The sequence below is a fragment of the Lepidochelys kempii genome, chromosome 7 (assembly GCF_965140285.1).
Source record: "Lepidochelys kempii isolate rLepKem1 chromosome 7, rLepKem1.hap1, whole genome shotgun sequence".
Taxonomy (NCBI): Eukaryota; Metazoa; Chordata; order Testudines; family Cheloniidae; genus Lepidochelys; species Lepidochelys kempii.
Genome location: NC_136386.1, coordinates 123549494 through 123566153, shown reverse-complemented (window position 1 = coordinate 123566153; position 16660 = coordinate 123549494). Strand labels below are relative to the sequence as shown.

The 16660-nt window shown below is 48.6% G+C and overlaps 1 protein-coding gene across 2 annotated transcripts in view; it reads left to right on the top strand.

Annotated features, from left to right (window-relative positions):
- Window positions 1-16660, top strand: part of FBXW4 (F-box and WD repeat domain containing 4) — a 92676-nt gene that overhangs the window by 24261 nt on the left and 51755 nt on the right. For both annotated transcript variants that reach the window (XM_073354569.2, XM_073354570.1), the window contains one exon: window positions 2090-2184. In XM_073354569.2, the coding sequence (XP_073210670.1) occupies window positions 2090-2184 (95 nt within the window). The remainder of the gene's footprint in view (window positions 1-2089; window positions 2185-16660) is intronic.

The window sequence follows — 16660 nt, the reverse complement described above, 5'->3', positions numbered from 1 at the left end:
ATGAGCAGGATATATAAAGATTATTCAACAAAAAGAACAGGAGAACTTGTGGCACCTTAGAGACTAACAAATTTATTTGAGCACAAGCTTTCGTGAGCTACAGCTCACTTCATCGGTTGCTGTATTTTCCACTGAATGCATCCGATGAAGTGAGCTGTAGCTCACGAAAGCTCATGCTCAAATAAATTGGTTAGTCTCTAAGGTGCCACAAGTCCTCCTTTTCTTTTTGCGAATACAGACTAACACGGCTGCTACTCTGAAACCAAAGATTATTCAGTTCTTCTTTTTTATGATTGGGCATTTGCCCCCATCACTATCTTGTGCATCTGGTCTAGATCTAAGGCACTTATGCAACCTCCATTACCTTAGTATGTGAGCATCTCCTAACACCCCTGCAGGATAGGGCAGTGCTGTTATCCCCATTTTACAGACTAGGAACTGAGGCTGTGAGAGACCAGGTGACTTTTTCAAGGTCACACAGGAAGCCTGTGTTAGAACACGGAATTGAACTTGGGTCTCTCGAGTCCCAGGCTAGCGCCCTGACCATTGAACCATCCTGTCCTGCTTGGCTTGGCGTGGCTGGCCACTCTGGATAGTTCTAACCCAGTGTTACCCTATGTTCCAAAGCTATGTTTTTGTCAAACACAATTTCTGGGCACAGTTTGCCTTGGCTCGAATGAGTTTGAAGCTGGCTTGGCACCAAACTGTGCTCAAGTAGGATCCCGGGGCCTGTGTTTTGGGGCAGCACAGTCTCACAGCTCCCAGGGGCAGGAGCAGACAAACCTCTTATGACCTTGGGAAGAAACTCCTGAAGGTCAAAGGGAACTTAACTTTTTGTATTTTGCTCAGTTCTGCAGCCGGAATGAGCTTGCCCGCCTGACCCTCCCATGTGGCCATAATGGACAGAGTCACTTTGATTTTTAGAGTGATTTTTCTCATGCGCGTTGTAATTTCTGGTGGCTGGAAGGGAATCCGCAGCAGTACTTTAAGGGAGCTCTAAGTGCAGTGGATGCTATTGAGGGCTCTCCGAGTGTTGATTAGAGCTAAGCTCCGAGTAGCTGCTAATGTACATTCCTCACTGATAGGCACCAGATAGCATGCTCTGAACAATATTTTTAACCTGTAGGAGATAGGGACGCCTTAAAAGAGTTAAGCTTTTCTGCTCCTTTTGCTGACACTAGGTGCTAAATTCCCTGCTGACGGGAATAGCCTGCAATTCTGGGCATTATCAACAAACAAACAAACATGACACCCCCAGCTTTGAAGTCTTTAAGTGAAACGTTGGGCATGGGGAGAAAAAGGGAGCTATGGACTAGAGTCTGGAGATCCATCCAAGCTGAGGAGGGGGATGGGGCTTAGGGATCAGGGTGGGCTCTGGCAGAACCCCACACTTTGCTCCAACTGGTTCATCTGTAGGGAAGGCAAGGGGTGCGGTGGTCTGAAAGCCCGATGGCAAGGGTGAGTCAGTGTAAGGGGAGCGTGTGTTGGCAGTGCTGGGGGAGGGGATGGGATTCTTCCAGGCTGCTGGAGGTCAAGGGCCTTGCCCTCTCTGCATGTCTATTGTTTGAAGATACCTAGGGGGTGGCCTTAAAAAGCCGGGCGTACGGAGATGGGTCTATCCGGGAGCACAAGTGAAACAAGCTTGCAGTTAATTTCCAAGCTAGTACAAATGGAAATCCTCAATTATGTTTCAGAAGCAGGGGACGTGCCCACCCCACCGCTCCCCAGGAAAACAAAGGGGTATTTGAACATACCCTGATCTGGTTGCTCTGGAAGCTCTGCACTGCACGCTCTGTAGTAACAGGTCCCTGCCCTGAGGAGCTTGCAGCCTAACTTCGGCTGTTCCGTGGAGTGGAGCTGATGCTCGGCTGGACTGGGGCTGTGAGAGGATCAGAGTCTGGCAATAAAGTCGTCTGGGGACATAGTTTAGGCCTGTGCTTTTCCTGCTGGTGCAATTGTATTATTGAGAGTTCATTCAGAATGATCGGGGGGGAGGGGGAGGGGGTCTCTTCACACACAGGCTTGGACACCTGAACCCTTCCCTGCTTGATTCTGGGTGCCCTGACGTAGCACCTCTCTGTCTCTCTAGGTTTGGTCCCTGTCCTCTGGCAGAGCTGGGCATTGTTTACACACTGTGCAGACTGAGGACCGGGTCTGGTCCATCGCCATTAGTCCATTATTAAGGTAATCAAGACCTTTATTAGTCATTTGAACAGATTCTGCTTAACTTCTCTCCCCTCCACCCCTTCCCCCCCGACTCCCCATCCCCTGGTACTCTGGATTTGCAAATATATCCAAGATAGCGGTGCAGTTGTCTAGGAATTTGATGGGGTGGAGGCAGATGGGGAGGGAGTAGGCTGCGTTCGAATCACTGTAGCCCTCCACGGGGGCAGAAGTCTTAGGGGAGTGTGCTCAGGTCACCTCCCACCAGAGCCATGTGGTCCCAGTCTTGAAAGTGACCGTGTAGAAATGGCCTCTTTGTGTTCCATCCCCGTCTGCTCCCTTTGTTCACTTGCTGAGTGACGGCTGCTCAGCTATACACGCAGGGCTTGCGTTTTACTCCTCTCAGCCCAGCTGGAACTGTGTAGAAACAAGACAGATCCTATTTTGTGTCCTGCACTGCTGAGGCTGCCCGCTCAGCTCTGACTCCAGCCTCTTGTCTGCTGATGAGCGAAGCAGAAAGGGGTCCTCCTGACTCCTGAGGTCAGGCTGCGCCTGTGGGGCCAGTGGTTAGGGTGGGCTCAGTTGGCTTGGGAATGGAGCAAATTGGAGAGGGAAGGTCGTTAATGGAAAGGAAATGGAATGCGAAGATGCTGTTTTCCAGCTACTCTTCTGAACTTAACCCCGCTCCTGAGCATGCAGTTGAGGACTTAGGATTGTCACTGTTCAGCAGAGGATGTCAAGGTGTTGCGTACAGCAACGAGTGTAGAAGCTGCAGCCTCTTCCAATCTACTGATCAAAGACTCTGCGCCTCCCATTTCAGAGAAGGTGAAATGATGATAGACTCAGAGAAACTGAACCTGTGTCCCATGAATCTTCATACTGGACTGGCAGTGAACTGCCACGTGTATGTGCTGTTGAGTTGGCCTTGATGTCGTCCCTACTGCAGGAAACCTGCCTCCTTTTCTGGCCCCAGGAGGGACCGGATAGAGCTGCTAATAATGCCCGGATGGTGTCTATAGACCTAAATCATCTCAAATTACTCTGCAGACTATGGACCATGTTGTGCACTGAGCTCTATCCCATGTGTTCCCGGTGTCCCCATCGCAATGGACACTGCACCCTACGATGCTCCGTTGGGCTCTGCCATCCCTGAGTTTCAATGGGATGAATTTTAAGCCAGCCCAATGCCAGGAATTTCCTATGAGAACTTGTCCTCATTAGGTTTCCAAGCCAGTTTTGCAGCTCCCCATCCATTTTACACGTGGTGTGTCTTGCGGGGTGATGGAGCTGAACCTCCAGCCCAAGTGAGCTTCGCCTGTGCCTAGTTCCATGACGCTTTGAGTGCGTGTGTGTGCAGGCCGCTCTCTGAGCCATCCACTGTCGTATCAGTGGTGACCAAGGTCCCCGTGTTGGCCTCCAGTCTCTTGGCTGGGGCCTGGGTGGGTTTTCCCTTCAGCCGGCATCTGTTGGTCCTTCTGCCGTGGCTGGGAAGAGCTCTGCAGCGTGCTAAGTGATGACCTGTGGAGCTGGCCTCTAGTCAGGACACTGTCTCCTCTCTCCGGTGCGCACACACTCGTGCACACTCTCTGTCACAATATTTACCTAGCGTCTTTCTCCCCCCGCTGGGTGACAAATGGGCGGCTGCAGAGCAGCTACCCCGCAAACGAGTGGGCTCGGATCACTCGCTCGTTTCATGAGACCGCGAATCCCGCCCACCTCCCCTCTCGCTGCCCCTCCATTTTTTTTTTTTTTTAAGAATTAGAGCCGATTAGCCACGTCATTAATTCTTCAATTTGACGGCTGATATAGCAGGGCCCGAAACACACTGCTGACCCCGCATAATGGAAACCCCGCTCCTTAACACATTGACGATGGGAGAAGTTAATTAAAATTCCACAGAGTGAAGGTGTCGGCTAACCTATAAACCTGTCGCTTTTAAGAACAAATCGCTGCCATCCTAGAAGAGAGGGGATCAGAGCAGGGGCAGGCAGGAGGGTACGGGAGTGGGGGAGCAGGAGCAGGGGGCAAGGGGCAGGGGAGATGGATTTTCACTAATAAACTTATTGTTTGCTGTTTAACGAGCATGTATCCAAAATCGTCTCTGATCTCTAGCCAGGCCAGCTATTTGGGGGGCTTGTTGTCCCTGCCTGAGCTGTTGGGATCCTGCACTTCCCTGCTTTACATGCCCAGCACACCTGGTCTAAAAAGTCTGCATTGTTGGGCTGAAGAGGGTAGGAGAACTCAGGATAGAACTCGGGTAGTGCCGTTCATCAGCCAGAGGAGTCGTTGGTTTAAGCATAATATCACTGGCACCTTCCACTTCATCCCAGATTCTACACATTCTTTGCCCAGTTCTCCCCTCTCCCAGGCTGAGTGAAATCAGGAGCTCCTCCACAGAAGTCAGCAGCTACCCCGGTGTTCAACCGATGCAAGATCAGAATCTGGCCCTCTGTGTTGGACAGCAGGCATTGAAGTGCAGCCAGGCCTCTCTCTGTGGTGAAACACAGAAGCTTTTTAACCACGTGAAGCAAGCGTGCACAACAGCTAGGACAGGAAGCGAAGAATGCCACCAAATCAACTTGAAACTGCAAGGGCATTCAGACAGAATCCAATTTCTTAAATTGGAAGTTGGCCAGGACACATGAGTTAAAACCCCAACCGTTTGGAAAAGCACCATGGATTCTTTAATAACCACCATCAGTCAGCACTTCAGTTTCCCATCTTGCTTTTCTGTAGCCTAGTTCTTTTGGTCTCCTTCCTCTGAAGCATCAAAGATGGATGGTCACAGCTGGCAACAGGCTGCTGGACAGGGTGGCCCCGAGCGTTCTCTTGTCCATGTGCTTTCCTGGCTGGTTGTTACTCACATGCTCAGGGTCTAGCTGATCACCCTATGTGGGATCAGGAAGGAATTTCCCCCTGGTCTGATTGTCAGTGACCTCAAGGGTTTTTCATCTTCTTCTGCAGCATGGGATGTGGGTCAATTGCTGGGATTATCTGTATATAGCTCACGTAATCATTTCCCCGCCATTGCAATTCGTAAGTGCACCCACTCTTTTTTTGTATTTAAAAAATAAAAATCTAAACTTTGGGCCCTGTCTACTCGACAGTGCAGCCCACTTGAAATAAGGAAAGCTTGAGTTACAAGGTGGATGCGCAGTGTATAAAAGTTTCAGAGTAACAGCCGTGTTAGTCTGTATTCGCAAAAAGAAAGGGAGTACGTGTGGCACCTTAGAGACTAACCAATTTATTTGGTCAGCGGCGACCCTAGATTGGGAACCACTGAGGACAGACCCAAGCTAACAGTATGCATCTGATGAAGTGAGCTGAAGCTCACGAAAGCTTATGCTCAATTAAATTGGTTAGTCTCTAAGGTGCCACAAGTCCTCCTTTTCTTTTAGTGTATAAAAGTGTTTCTTTACGTCTAAGTTCTCTGCAGCAATGAGTTTTCTTTGCTCCCTAGGAGAACTGCACGTGGTCTGATAAAGGGCATTCACGGGTTCTACGTCCTCTCCTGAGATGCTAGTTTGGAACCTCCTAGAAACATAAACCGAGATCCCTCCCTGTACGGTAGCTTCATGGTGTGCTTTCCATAGTGGTGCTGTACTGGGGAGGTGGAGTTAGCTGTGTGAACGGCTACTGATGAGCTCTATAGGAAAAGTGGTGTCCTTAAGTGGAACTGGATCGGGCAGGAAGTTAGTCCCATCTGTGGGGAGCAAAGGAATGTTACAGGTCCTGCTGGTGCTGCTCACACGAATTGTCCCGGGGAGCTGGATTAGGCCCTCGATTTGGAATGTGCTAGCACCCTGGAGCTGGGGAAATGGCCTCAAAAGCACCATTCGTAGAGTAAATAGGAAGCGGCAAAGAAAAGCAGATTCTCGAGGCGATGGTGTGAATGGCCTCTGCGTCTCACTGCTGCACTTTGCTCCCCATAACTTCTTCCCTGTGTCATTGAGCGTGAGGTGAAAAGGCTCCCTCATTATACTGAACTCCCTTGGAGGACAGCAATTCAAATCCATCCTCAGCAGGTAGCAATTCGAAGTTCTAGCTTTCTGGTGGCAAGCGGGTGGCCTGCCTGAAGAGCGGGTGGGGTGGGCTTCTAGGCAACTTGCCAGCGAATGGAGGTCCACACCCCAAACCCCACTATCACAGCTGGCACCTCCTGGCTCCCTTGTTGGCAACTTTAGCGGGAAGATTAAATGGGCTATGGAGGTTTCCTCGCCTTCCTAGGCCTGGAGAGGGTCCTCCCAGAACTGGGCGGAGGCACGCTTGCTGCACATTGTGGGTTACATTATGCTCGTGCTGCCTGGGCTAGCTCTGCTCGGTGGGCGAAGAGGACTGCTCGGAGGGCGAAGAGGGATATCAATTAAGCACCTTTTAAGAAGGAAAAAAAAAAGGTGTATTTATTTAGGAAGTCTGAACAAGTTCCCAAATCCTTGCTATGTAAATAGCAGAAACAAAACAATCATTCCAGCAATTAGTTTTTGTTTAAAGAGACTTTATAGGGGAATATAGTCATGCTATGTTTAACAGGTTGTCCCCGTATTCTCGAGTGAGCATCGTACAACACCTACAATATGTCATTTCTGGTGATTTTATTAAATCATGCACCTGTTAACTGCATGCAGTTTACTGTGACTCCTCCCCATGCAAGTTTTGCACCTGTTCTGTCAGGGGTGTGGGTGTCAAAACTTTGATCTATTTGGGTAACCCTCTTCTTTTTGATGCACGTGGAACCATATGTTCAGCTGCGTGACTTCTTCGTTGTCATTCAGTACACACACATTCTAGTGGTAAGACCAGCTTCACAATTATGGAGCTCCCTAACAAAGTTATATGGGGTAAAAGAATTGCATCCCATCACCTTTGGTCTCCTCTCCCTCACTTTCTCTGCATAATCTCTCCTCTTGCATTCAGTACAGCCAGTATCTCTGCTGATCAGTGCCCTGAGAGCAGTAGATCACACAGTAATGTGGCACCTTTGGGACTTTGGGGAAGAATTTGAGGGTGTCCCATAAGGTGGGAGCCCCACTGGTCTGCAGCTTTGAGGGCTCCCAAAAGCTGGCTCTCCGCTATGATAGCTAACACTGCAGTTAAGGTTGCAAAGGTGCTTCCACTCTAAACCCCTCTCCCTAGCTGCTCATAACTTACTGCAAATTCATTTGCCTTTTGAACTCTGTAATGTGCGTGTTACTTTTTTCGTTTAACGCTGATTACTGTGGTGACTGATTTGTGTTTGGGGACCAGTCCCAGTCTGCATGAAATGGACCGATTCAAATTTGCAAAGTGAATCCAAGCCTCTAGGGTTTCCAGTGGAATAGCTGCACCTTCATGCTTCACGTCTCCCCGAGGTGAGGGAAGCCAGAAAAGAGAAGCGATCTCTGTGCACCGTTCGATTTGGGGCTAAGTTTATGGAGAAACTGGAGTGTCAGTGCCTGGTGTTTATGGCTTCGGACACACAGGGTTTGCACTAGTGTCATGCTGTCTCCGTGCACCTTTTTGAGGAGACTCTCACGGCAGCTCAGTCCTTTTTATACGATGGAGAGGCTTGTAAACTGGGAAAGGAGGGAGTGGACTCTGAAAAGAATTCAACTTTATTTTCAGTGATTCAGAAATCCTTTGGCACTTACTTCCTAAGAAGTACCAGGTTTCAAATCCCCTTTTATCCAAACCAACTCCTTCCTTTCCTTCAGTGTTTGCCTTCTAGATTTTAAACAGTTTGGGCCAGGGAGAATTGTCCTCTGTTGTCACCTCCAAGCATGCTGGCACTTAACAAACACACGAATGATTACACAGGTACAGCCGAATTTTCAAAAATGCCTCCAACGCGTCAGGTGCAGTTCTGTGCTTGCAGGCTAAGGCAGGTGCAAAACTTTGGGTGGAACTGATCCACCCTTGTTTAAAATTCTGGCTGTCTGATAGTACCTATCCTCATGCTGCGCTGGGGTAAATATACATCCCAAAGAGAAGTCAGGAATATATCTAAGGCTTCAGCACTGGTTCTGGAGTGTGAAACATTTTCTTGCAAATTTTTTTATTTAAACTTCACATTACTTGGAATAATTATGTATGATTTGTAATGGGTGCCTGGCAGAATTTCTGTGGAGTAAAATAGCCTGATCCCGTAGACTGCAATCAGGCTGAACAACCCACTGGAGGTAGGAATTTGCCAACGTTTGGATATCACAGTCAGGGTCATAATGTGTAGCTTATTAATCTTGTAAGGAAAAATCTGGCTGACAAGTTTTTTTTCTCCTTTTAAAACGCCATCTCTTTCTCTCCACAAAATATATATGTATGGAATGACAGGAAAAGCTTCCCTGAATATAAAGGGAAACTGAAAAGCTTTGCATAACATTAAAAACTGTTCAGATGATTTGTATGGCATATGACTCTAATTAATCAGTGAGATCAGAGAGCTCTGGAACCATGGCAAAGCCTAGCAAGACATGAATGACTGTCTAAATTTAAAGACAAAACAGCTGGATGTTTGTTCTTCTTTTAATTTACCTGCCAAGACCTATGTTCTGGATCCTGTGTTTCTCCTGCAAGGGTTGATGGTCTAAAGCAGGACAGGAAACCAGAGGGAAAAGGGCAGAAGTTTGGGCTGAGCTGATAAGTGGAGGAATTGTGTAATGTACATGTATTGGAAATTTGTAGCCGGCATGTGTGCATGTTTTTTACTGAGGTGAGCTCTGACCTCAGGTAAGGGTAGATGCAGCAGTAGGCCCTTTGTGACTTGAATGATTTGACAGCTCTGCCATCTCTGTCTGATACACTGTTAAGTTTGTGTCAGGGTTGGATGGATGGATACGCACGTGCGCCCCAGAGCCAAACGTGTGCAGTGATGCTCTCTCCTGACTTCCCAAAGGCCATTCAACTAAGCCAAGTTCTTCTAAAGTTTACTCCTTGTATTGGCATATTTATATGGTGCTGTTCCCTGTTTGTGTTTGGGCACCTGGCTAATAGCTCCTTAATTTATTCATCATTTAATTTTTGCTTGGATCTATTAATCCCACTTGACTCCACCTCAGCTGGAAGCTTGTCTGAAGTGATCTATTCTTTTGGTATCCCAAAGCTTCTCAATTAACCTGGTGTAAATCAATGGAGCTATTCTGACGATTCCCAACAGCTGAGGAACTGCTCTTAAGGTGCATTCTCCTGTGACTAGAAAAGGAGGACTTGTGGCACCTTAGAGACTAACCAATTTATTTGAGCATAAGCTTTCGTGAGCTACAGCTCACTTCATCGGATGCATACTGTGGAAACTGCAGAAGACATTATATACACAGAGACCATGAAACGATACCTCCTCCCACCCCACTGTCCTGCTGGTAATAGCTTATCTAAAGTGACAGGTTTCAGAGTAACAGCCGTGTTAGTCTGTATTCGCAAAAAGAAAAGGAGGACTTGTGGCACCTTAGAGACTAACCAATTTATTTGAGCATAAGCTTTCGTGAGCTTATGAGCTGTAGCTCACGAAAGCTTATGCTCAAATAAATTGGTTAGTCTCTAAGGTGCCACAAGTCCTCCTTTTCTTTCATCTAAAGTGATCACTCTCCTTACAATGTGTATGATAATCAAGTTGGGCCATTTCCAGGACAAATCCAGGTTTTCTCACCCTTGATTATCATACACATTGTAAGGAGAGTGATCACTTTAGATAAGCTATTACCAGCAGGACAGTGGGGTGGGAGGAGGTATTGTTTCATGGTCTCTGTGTATATAACGTCTTCTGCAGTTTCCACAGTATGCATCCGATGAAGTGAGCTGTCGCTCACGAAAGCTTATGCTCAAATAAATTGGTTAGTCTCTAAGGTGCCACAAGTACTCCTTTTCTTTTTGCGAATACAGACTAACACGGCTGTTACTCTGAAACCTGTCTCCTGTGACTAGTGACTCTGGAAAAATGGCACCACCTTCCTCAGCAGATTTCTCTCTCCGTGTATCAGAATCAGATCTGCTGACTTTGGTAATATTTTTTGGTCACTGTTTCCTACTGCTCACTCAGCAGAGCCAAACCGGTGGTGGGAGAGGGGCCTGGGATTTCATGCTGGCTCGTGCACCACCGTTAGAATAGTGAGCAGAGTCAGGGACTGTAGGAATAGGTGCTCTTGGCTGCCCATGCGTCACCTGGCAGGATGCCGTGGAGTTGCATAGATGGAACTGTGAGGAGAATGTAGCCTGCAGGAAGAACCCCGTCTGACTGTCCGACCCTAAACTGGGAGGAGTGGTAGATACGCTGGAGGGCAGGGATAGGATACAGAGGGACCTAGACAAATTGGAGGATTGGGCCAAAAGAAATCTGATGAGGTTCAATAAGGATAAGTGCAGGGTCCTGCACTTAGGACGGAAGAACCCAATGCACAGCTACAGACTAGGGACTGAATGGCTAGGCAGCAGTTCTGCGGAAAAGGACCTAGGGGTGACAGTGGACGAGAAGCTGGATATGAGTCAGCAGTGTGCCCTTGTTTCCAAGAAGGCCAATGGCATTTTGGGATGTATAAGTAGGGGCATAGCGAGCAGGTCGAGGGACGTGATCGTCCCCCTCTATTCGACATTGGTGAGGCCTCATCTGGAGTACTGTGTCCAGTTTTGGGCCCCACACTACAAGAAGGATGTGGATAAATTGGAGAGAGTCCAGTGAAGGGCAACAAAAATGATTAGGGGTCTGGAACACATGACTTATGAGGAGAGGCTGAGGGAACTGGGATTGTTTAGTCTGCAGGAGAGAAGAATGAGGGGGGATTTGATAGCTGCTTTCAACTACCCGAGAGGTGGTTCCAGAGAGGATGGTTCTAGACTATTCTCAGTGGTAGAAGAGGACAGGACAAGGAGTAATGGTCTCAAGTTGCAGTGGGGGAGGTTTAGGTTGGATATTAGGAAAATCTTTTTCACTAGGAGGGTGGTGAAACACTGGAATGCATTACCTGGAGAGGTGGTAGAATCTCCTTCCTTAGAAGTTTTTAAGGTCAGGCTTGACAAAGCCCTGGCTGGGATGATTTAATTGGGGATTGGTCCTGCTTTGAGCAGGGGGTTGGACTAGATGACCTCCTGAGGTCCCTTCCAACCCTGATATTCTATGACCCCTGGGTGGGTTTGCAGAGTCGGCAGGTCGTAAAACATCGAATGAATGGTGCTGATTTGCGCTGGAGCCCGTGAGGCAGTGACCGTGGAGCGCCCCGATGCGCGTTTGAAAGCCTTGTGATGAAGAAGAACCTTGCTCAACGCTCTTCTTTCCCTAGGAATAAAATGCAGGAGGTCTCTCAGCTAGTTTTCTTTCTCTGCTTCTCCCTCCAGGGGCTAAAATGGTGCTCTCCAGCCCTCGTCTGCGTGCTCTGACCCTGCTCACCTTTTGTTGGAAGGAATAGTTCAGGGTTTGGTGAGATCGAGTCTTCTTCCATTTTCTTAATTAGTGTGTGATATTGATTCCCTATTTTGTTTTCTCCACTTGAGTGAACACACATACATATGAGTTCCCTCTCCCCCTTCCCCTACACACGCACACACCTACAGATGCCAGTTTGTGCATTTTGCTACCTTCCTTCCCTTTATAATTCATAGCCTCCATTCTGCCATCTTTCCTGTAGCAGCCGAGGTTTTACCAGTTGCAGCCGTTGGGTGCTACTATAATATTTACTACTACAAGTGTTGCAAAAATTAGTACATCACGTGTCTGTTTTGGTTAGGTTTCACTGTATCAAGCAGGTAGCTGAATTTATTCAATGCGTCCATTTCTAATTCAGTGCAGTTGCGTGTTATATTGAGGGTATTTTTGTTTCTTCCTTGGTGCTTAAGGGGGGGGAAGTCTGTTTCTGAGAGCTTGAAGGGAAGTCTCTTTGCTGTATAACGTACAAAGTAGTACAAGAAAGGAGAAAATGCGACTGTCTCATATTTTCGTGCCACACTGATTACAGTCCAGGGCTCTGGCAGTCCTACGTCTTCCAGTTTCTGTTTCCAATTTGTGATCTTTGTCTTCTCTGCTCGCACTTCCAGGGGGAGAGAAGGTAATTTTCCTGGACCTTGGCTGCTATTTACTTTTGCTTGGGTGTACAGCGCGCCTTTGTTTTTCCACCTTTGATCAGGGTCCTGCCGACAGATAATTTAGCAGTTGCATCCCAGGGTGGAAGTGTGGAGTTAATGTTAAAATTAGTTGTTTTTTTTCCCCCCCTAACTTCTCTGGCTGATGGAGCAGAAAAGGAGGTGAGGGGGGCCATAAATTCTAGTACGGGCGATTCTGCTTCTTGCAGAGAAACGCGAGCCTCTGATGTCTCTACAGCACTTTCATTAACATTTAAATTAAGGGTTTGTTTTTCGGGCGGCTTCAGAGTCACAGCTCTTTCATGGCCTGACACATGCAAGGCTGCTATCTCTCTTGCTTGCAAGCTGAGTGTACAATCGTAATCATTGCTGTATTTTCTGATCTTCCTCTGGGGAGGGCAGCGACCTGACAAGCTGCGCCAGAGGTTCAAAGAGAATCGGAGACAGACCTGCAAAGGTAGATGTGCAGCAGGATGCGGGTTTCACTCCTACAATTAAAGAGTGTGTTGTCTGTTCCCCTCCCCTCTTTTTCAAAGAGTTGGTTTAGGTCTCTGCCGCTGTGTGAGAGCCCCAGGTGCAAATGCCTGTACCCAGGTTCAACTCCCAGCGCTTTCCTCCCCAGCAAGGCCTGGGGAGCTGTGTGGAGGATGTGAGCTCTTGCCGCAAGGTGGGAAGTCAAGCCGCAATGCCCGTAATTAGCAACTTGGTCTCCTTTGTAAAAAATCAAAATCTAGGGGAGCTGGCGGCTGGTCTGTGTTCTGCTGGCAGTGGTAGCCATGCAGGGTATTGTGGTAGGGGCAGGCTGTTAAGGGAAGAAATATCTGGGACTCCACCAAAGGGACCTTTAAAAGGGAAGAAGCTTTCCTTTGTGTTCTGTGCTGTTACGGAGTGCGGGTGTGTGCTGCGAGGCTGTACAACGTGGCGGTGGCACATGAGTTGATTGTCACTGAAGCAGGCGCAGGGCTCTGCAGGCAATTTGGCTGGTTTAAAAGCACAAAAGCAGTAAGGCCTGCCCAGTCAATGACTTTCCAACGCAGTAACAGGTCCTCTCTGTGTGTCTAAAATGCTGATCTTTAGGAGGGTCTGGGTGACCATCAGACCTATCTCTCCCCAGGGTTGTCTCTGCCACACCACATGCCATCTGTAAGTGGGCCGTGTTGACCTGGCAGGATGGCTAGGGAAACCCATGTACTGTGGGTTCTCAGCCTGCAGTTCCAGGTCACCTGATCGGATGCTCTTGCATACAGCACTGTGGCTTACAGTAAAAGGAGGTGAAAGTTGCCAGCTTGCTCTGTGCATGTGCTTGGGAGATGGAGTTGGAGGACCATCACTAATACTCCCCTGGTCTGTGATTCATCTGGGGCAGGGAGCGTGCAGAGCTGGAGTTTTTGGCCGTTCGGGTACAGCTCTGTGAAGACCTGGATCAAGTGCTGAATTGATCTCTACTGCAAGGGCTCCTCCCACCTCTGTCACAGTGTGGGCCATGTCTCATGGATGCCACCCTGCTCATTCGCTGCCCTGTGTGTGAGCGTGCAGCTTCCCTGCAGCAGCTTCAGCAATTGCTGAGTGATACCAGGGAAGTGTTGCATCCTTTCTGGAAAACACCAATCACCCTGTCTGCTTTTGCTCTTCCTTCCCCCTTCCTTTCCCAGCAGTTCTGGTCTCTCGCCCTGCCCTGCACGTGCTTCCCTGCAGTCTGGTCCTCTTCTCCTTGTCACCCCAGCACATGCAGCATGGTTCGCCTCTCTCGCTGGTAGCTCCTGGTGGGTGGGTAGCAGCTGCTGGTTCCAGTCCCTGTTTGTGATTCCTGTTTCCTCTCTCCTCCTCTTTGTGTGCTGGTGGCCACTTAATGAGAGGCAGCTAGGCCGACTTCTGCTCGTTTCCCGCTCCGAGGAGACTTGTTGAAGCAGCTGGGAACGGGGACAGTGCCAGCTCTCCATAGATCTCAGCTTCAGAACTATATGGCTTAGAATTTGATAGTAATTACTTGTAATAGGGTAGAACCAAAGACGTGCAAGGTGGTGTACAAATGCATAAGAAGGTACCGTCGGTGCCCTAAGATCTTATATAACAACCCGTTCTCTTCTTCCCCCCTCCCTCCCCGCCCCATTAGCTGGTAGCAGTAGTAGACTGTCATCCTCTGGACTGCCCACTGAAGACTAGTTCAGTCTAAAAGCAGACACGGGGTGGGGGAAAGTGATCCAGTGTAATAGCAAAAAGATTCAGGGTGGTGGGAGGCTCATGGCTGTATTGCTATGAATTTTTGAAAATAGATATTTGACTGATTTCTTGTAGCTGTTGTGACAGAAGAGGGTCTTGAGGTGGGACCTGAATGTGGGAAGAGTGGTGGCTTGGGATAGCGTTCCATGCATGGGGGGGCAGAGGGAGGGAAGGGTTGGGTGGCACAAAGGAAAAAAATGCAATGTGAAAGCAAGATCTTCAAGGGTGGAGAGTCTCACTTGCTAGCACGATGGATTTCATTCAACACCGTGATTTGCAGCACAAAACCCGTTTGAGGCATGTTGTCAAGATACAAAATCACCTACTCAAAGAAGCTTTCCCCTGAAGCCAGGAAATGCTGTAATTGTCCATTCTGGGTTTGTTTTTTAACCTTTGTCTTACCCCTGCTCTGATCTGGGCTGGCAATTCCTGTGTACATTTCAAGCACGCGGAGTGGATTGGATTGAAGTTTCCTGTAATACCTGGTTACTTGTATGACTAGCAATGGCACAGCCTAGTGTTCAGAGCATGTGGTATATTGCCCAGTACTGTCTGAGTAACACAGCTCTTAAGTGTAGATGATTTTATTGCCATCGAGTCTAAGCACCATCGAGCTGAGGGCTGGAACAGACCTGTTAGTCTGTGCATCCAAGCCCGGAATTCACTTTCTGCCAGTTTGTGATTGTTTCCTGCTGCATACTCAGATGCTTCAGTCAGTCTAATAGATGACTCCAGTGACGGGGCTTCCGCCGCATCCCTTGGGCGACAGTTCTACCGAATTGATAGCTCTCGTCATTCAGAAAGGTTTCCGGATATTTATCTTAAGCAGAACTTCATCCCATTGCTGCATGTACCACCATAAACCTGTCCTCGCCTTCCTTGAGGCCTCCAGCCTCGTAGGCTTAGAGAGAATTGTTGTTATACTTATTCAGGGCTCCATTTCGCATGGTGCTGAGTGCCCCTGCAAAGTGCTAGGTCAGTGAAAGGCAATCAGGTCCTTGGGCACGGGGGATGCCCAGCGCCTTGCAGGATTTGGGCCTTCAGTGCTTGGAATCTAGACGCCTGCGTCCATCCTTACACTGGTCTGTTGGCACTCTGGTTTAACCCTTGTGGGCCCTGATTCTGTTCTTGTTTATGCCAGCATAAGTCCTTTGACTTCAGCAGAGCCACTCCTGACCCACACCAGCGCAAGTGCAGTGGGGGTGGAACTCCTGCTAGAATATATGGATAGATAGATAGATAGTGACAAAGTTTCTGCTCTACCTTGGTGGTTCTTGCGCTTATTGGCAGATTTGCTCGCCTTGGAGCTTCACGGCAGCCCTCAGCTTGGCTGTTTTTCTGAATTCACAGTCCAGGTCGACTCCTCCTGTGTCTGACCAGGAATTGGGAGGATTTGGGGGGAACCCGGGTCCACCCGCTACTCCGGGTTCCAGCCCAGGGCCCTGTGGCATGCAGCTGTCTAGAGTGCCTCCTGGAACAGCTGTGCGACAGCTACAACTCCCTGGGCTACTTCCCCACGGCCTCCTCCCAACACCTTCTTTACCCTCACCACAGGACCTTCCTCCTGGTGTCTGATAACGCTTGTACACCTCAGTCCTCCAACAGTCCACGTTCTCACTCTCAGCGCCTAGTGCCTCTTGCTCCCAGCTCCTCACACGCACACCACAAACTGAAGTGAGCTTCTTTTTAAAACCCAGGTGCCCTGATTAGCCTGCCTTAATTGATTCTAGCAGCTTCTCGATTGGCTGCAGGTGTTCTAATCAGCCTATCTTAATTGTCTCCAGAAGGTTCCTGATTGTTCTGGAACCTTCCCTGTTACCTTAGCCTGGGGCTTATATATCTGCCTTCTATTACTCTCCTATAGCCATCTGGCCTGACCCTGTCACAATATATATATATATATATATATATATATATATATTTTTGAAAGATCCGCTGTATTTACAGGAGCAGAGGGAGGAAAATGCCTGCCCCTGTTCCCTGTCCCCCAATGCTTCCACCTCCCCCCACATTGTTTCGAAAGGCTTGGTGCATCTTTGATTAGGTGTAGGTCAAAAGAATTTCCACATCGTGACCTTAATAACTGGGGTTGATTGGCAGGCGGTCTGTGGAGAGGGAGCAGCCAGCCCCTTTCATCTCCCTTAGTGCCGCGCGGGGACAATGGGCCAGCATATTTTCCTTGTTGTTCCTCATTTGAAAGGGTCTGGTATCTCTACTAGGTACCTGTGACATGGGGGTC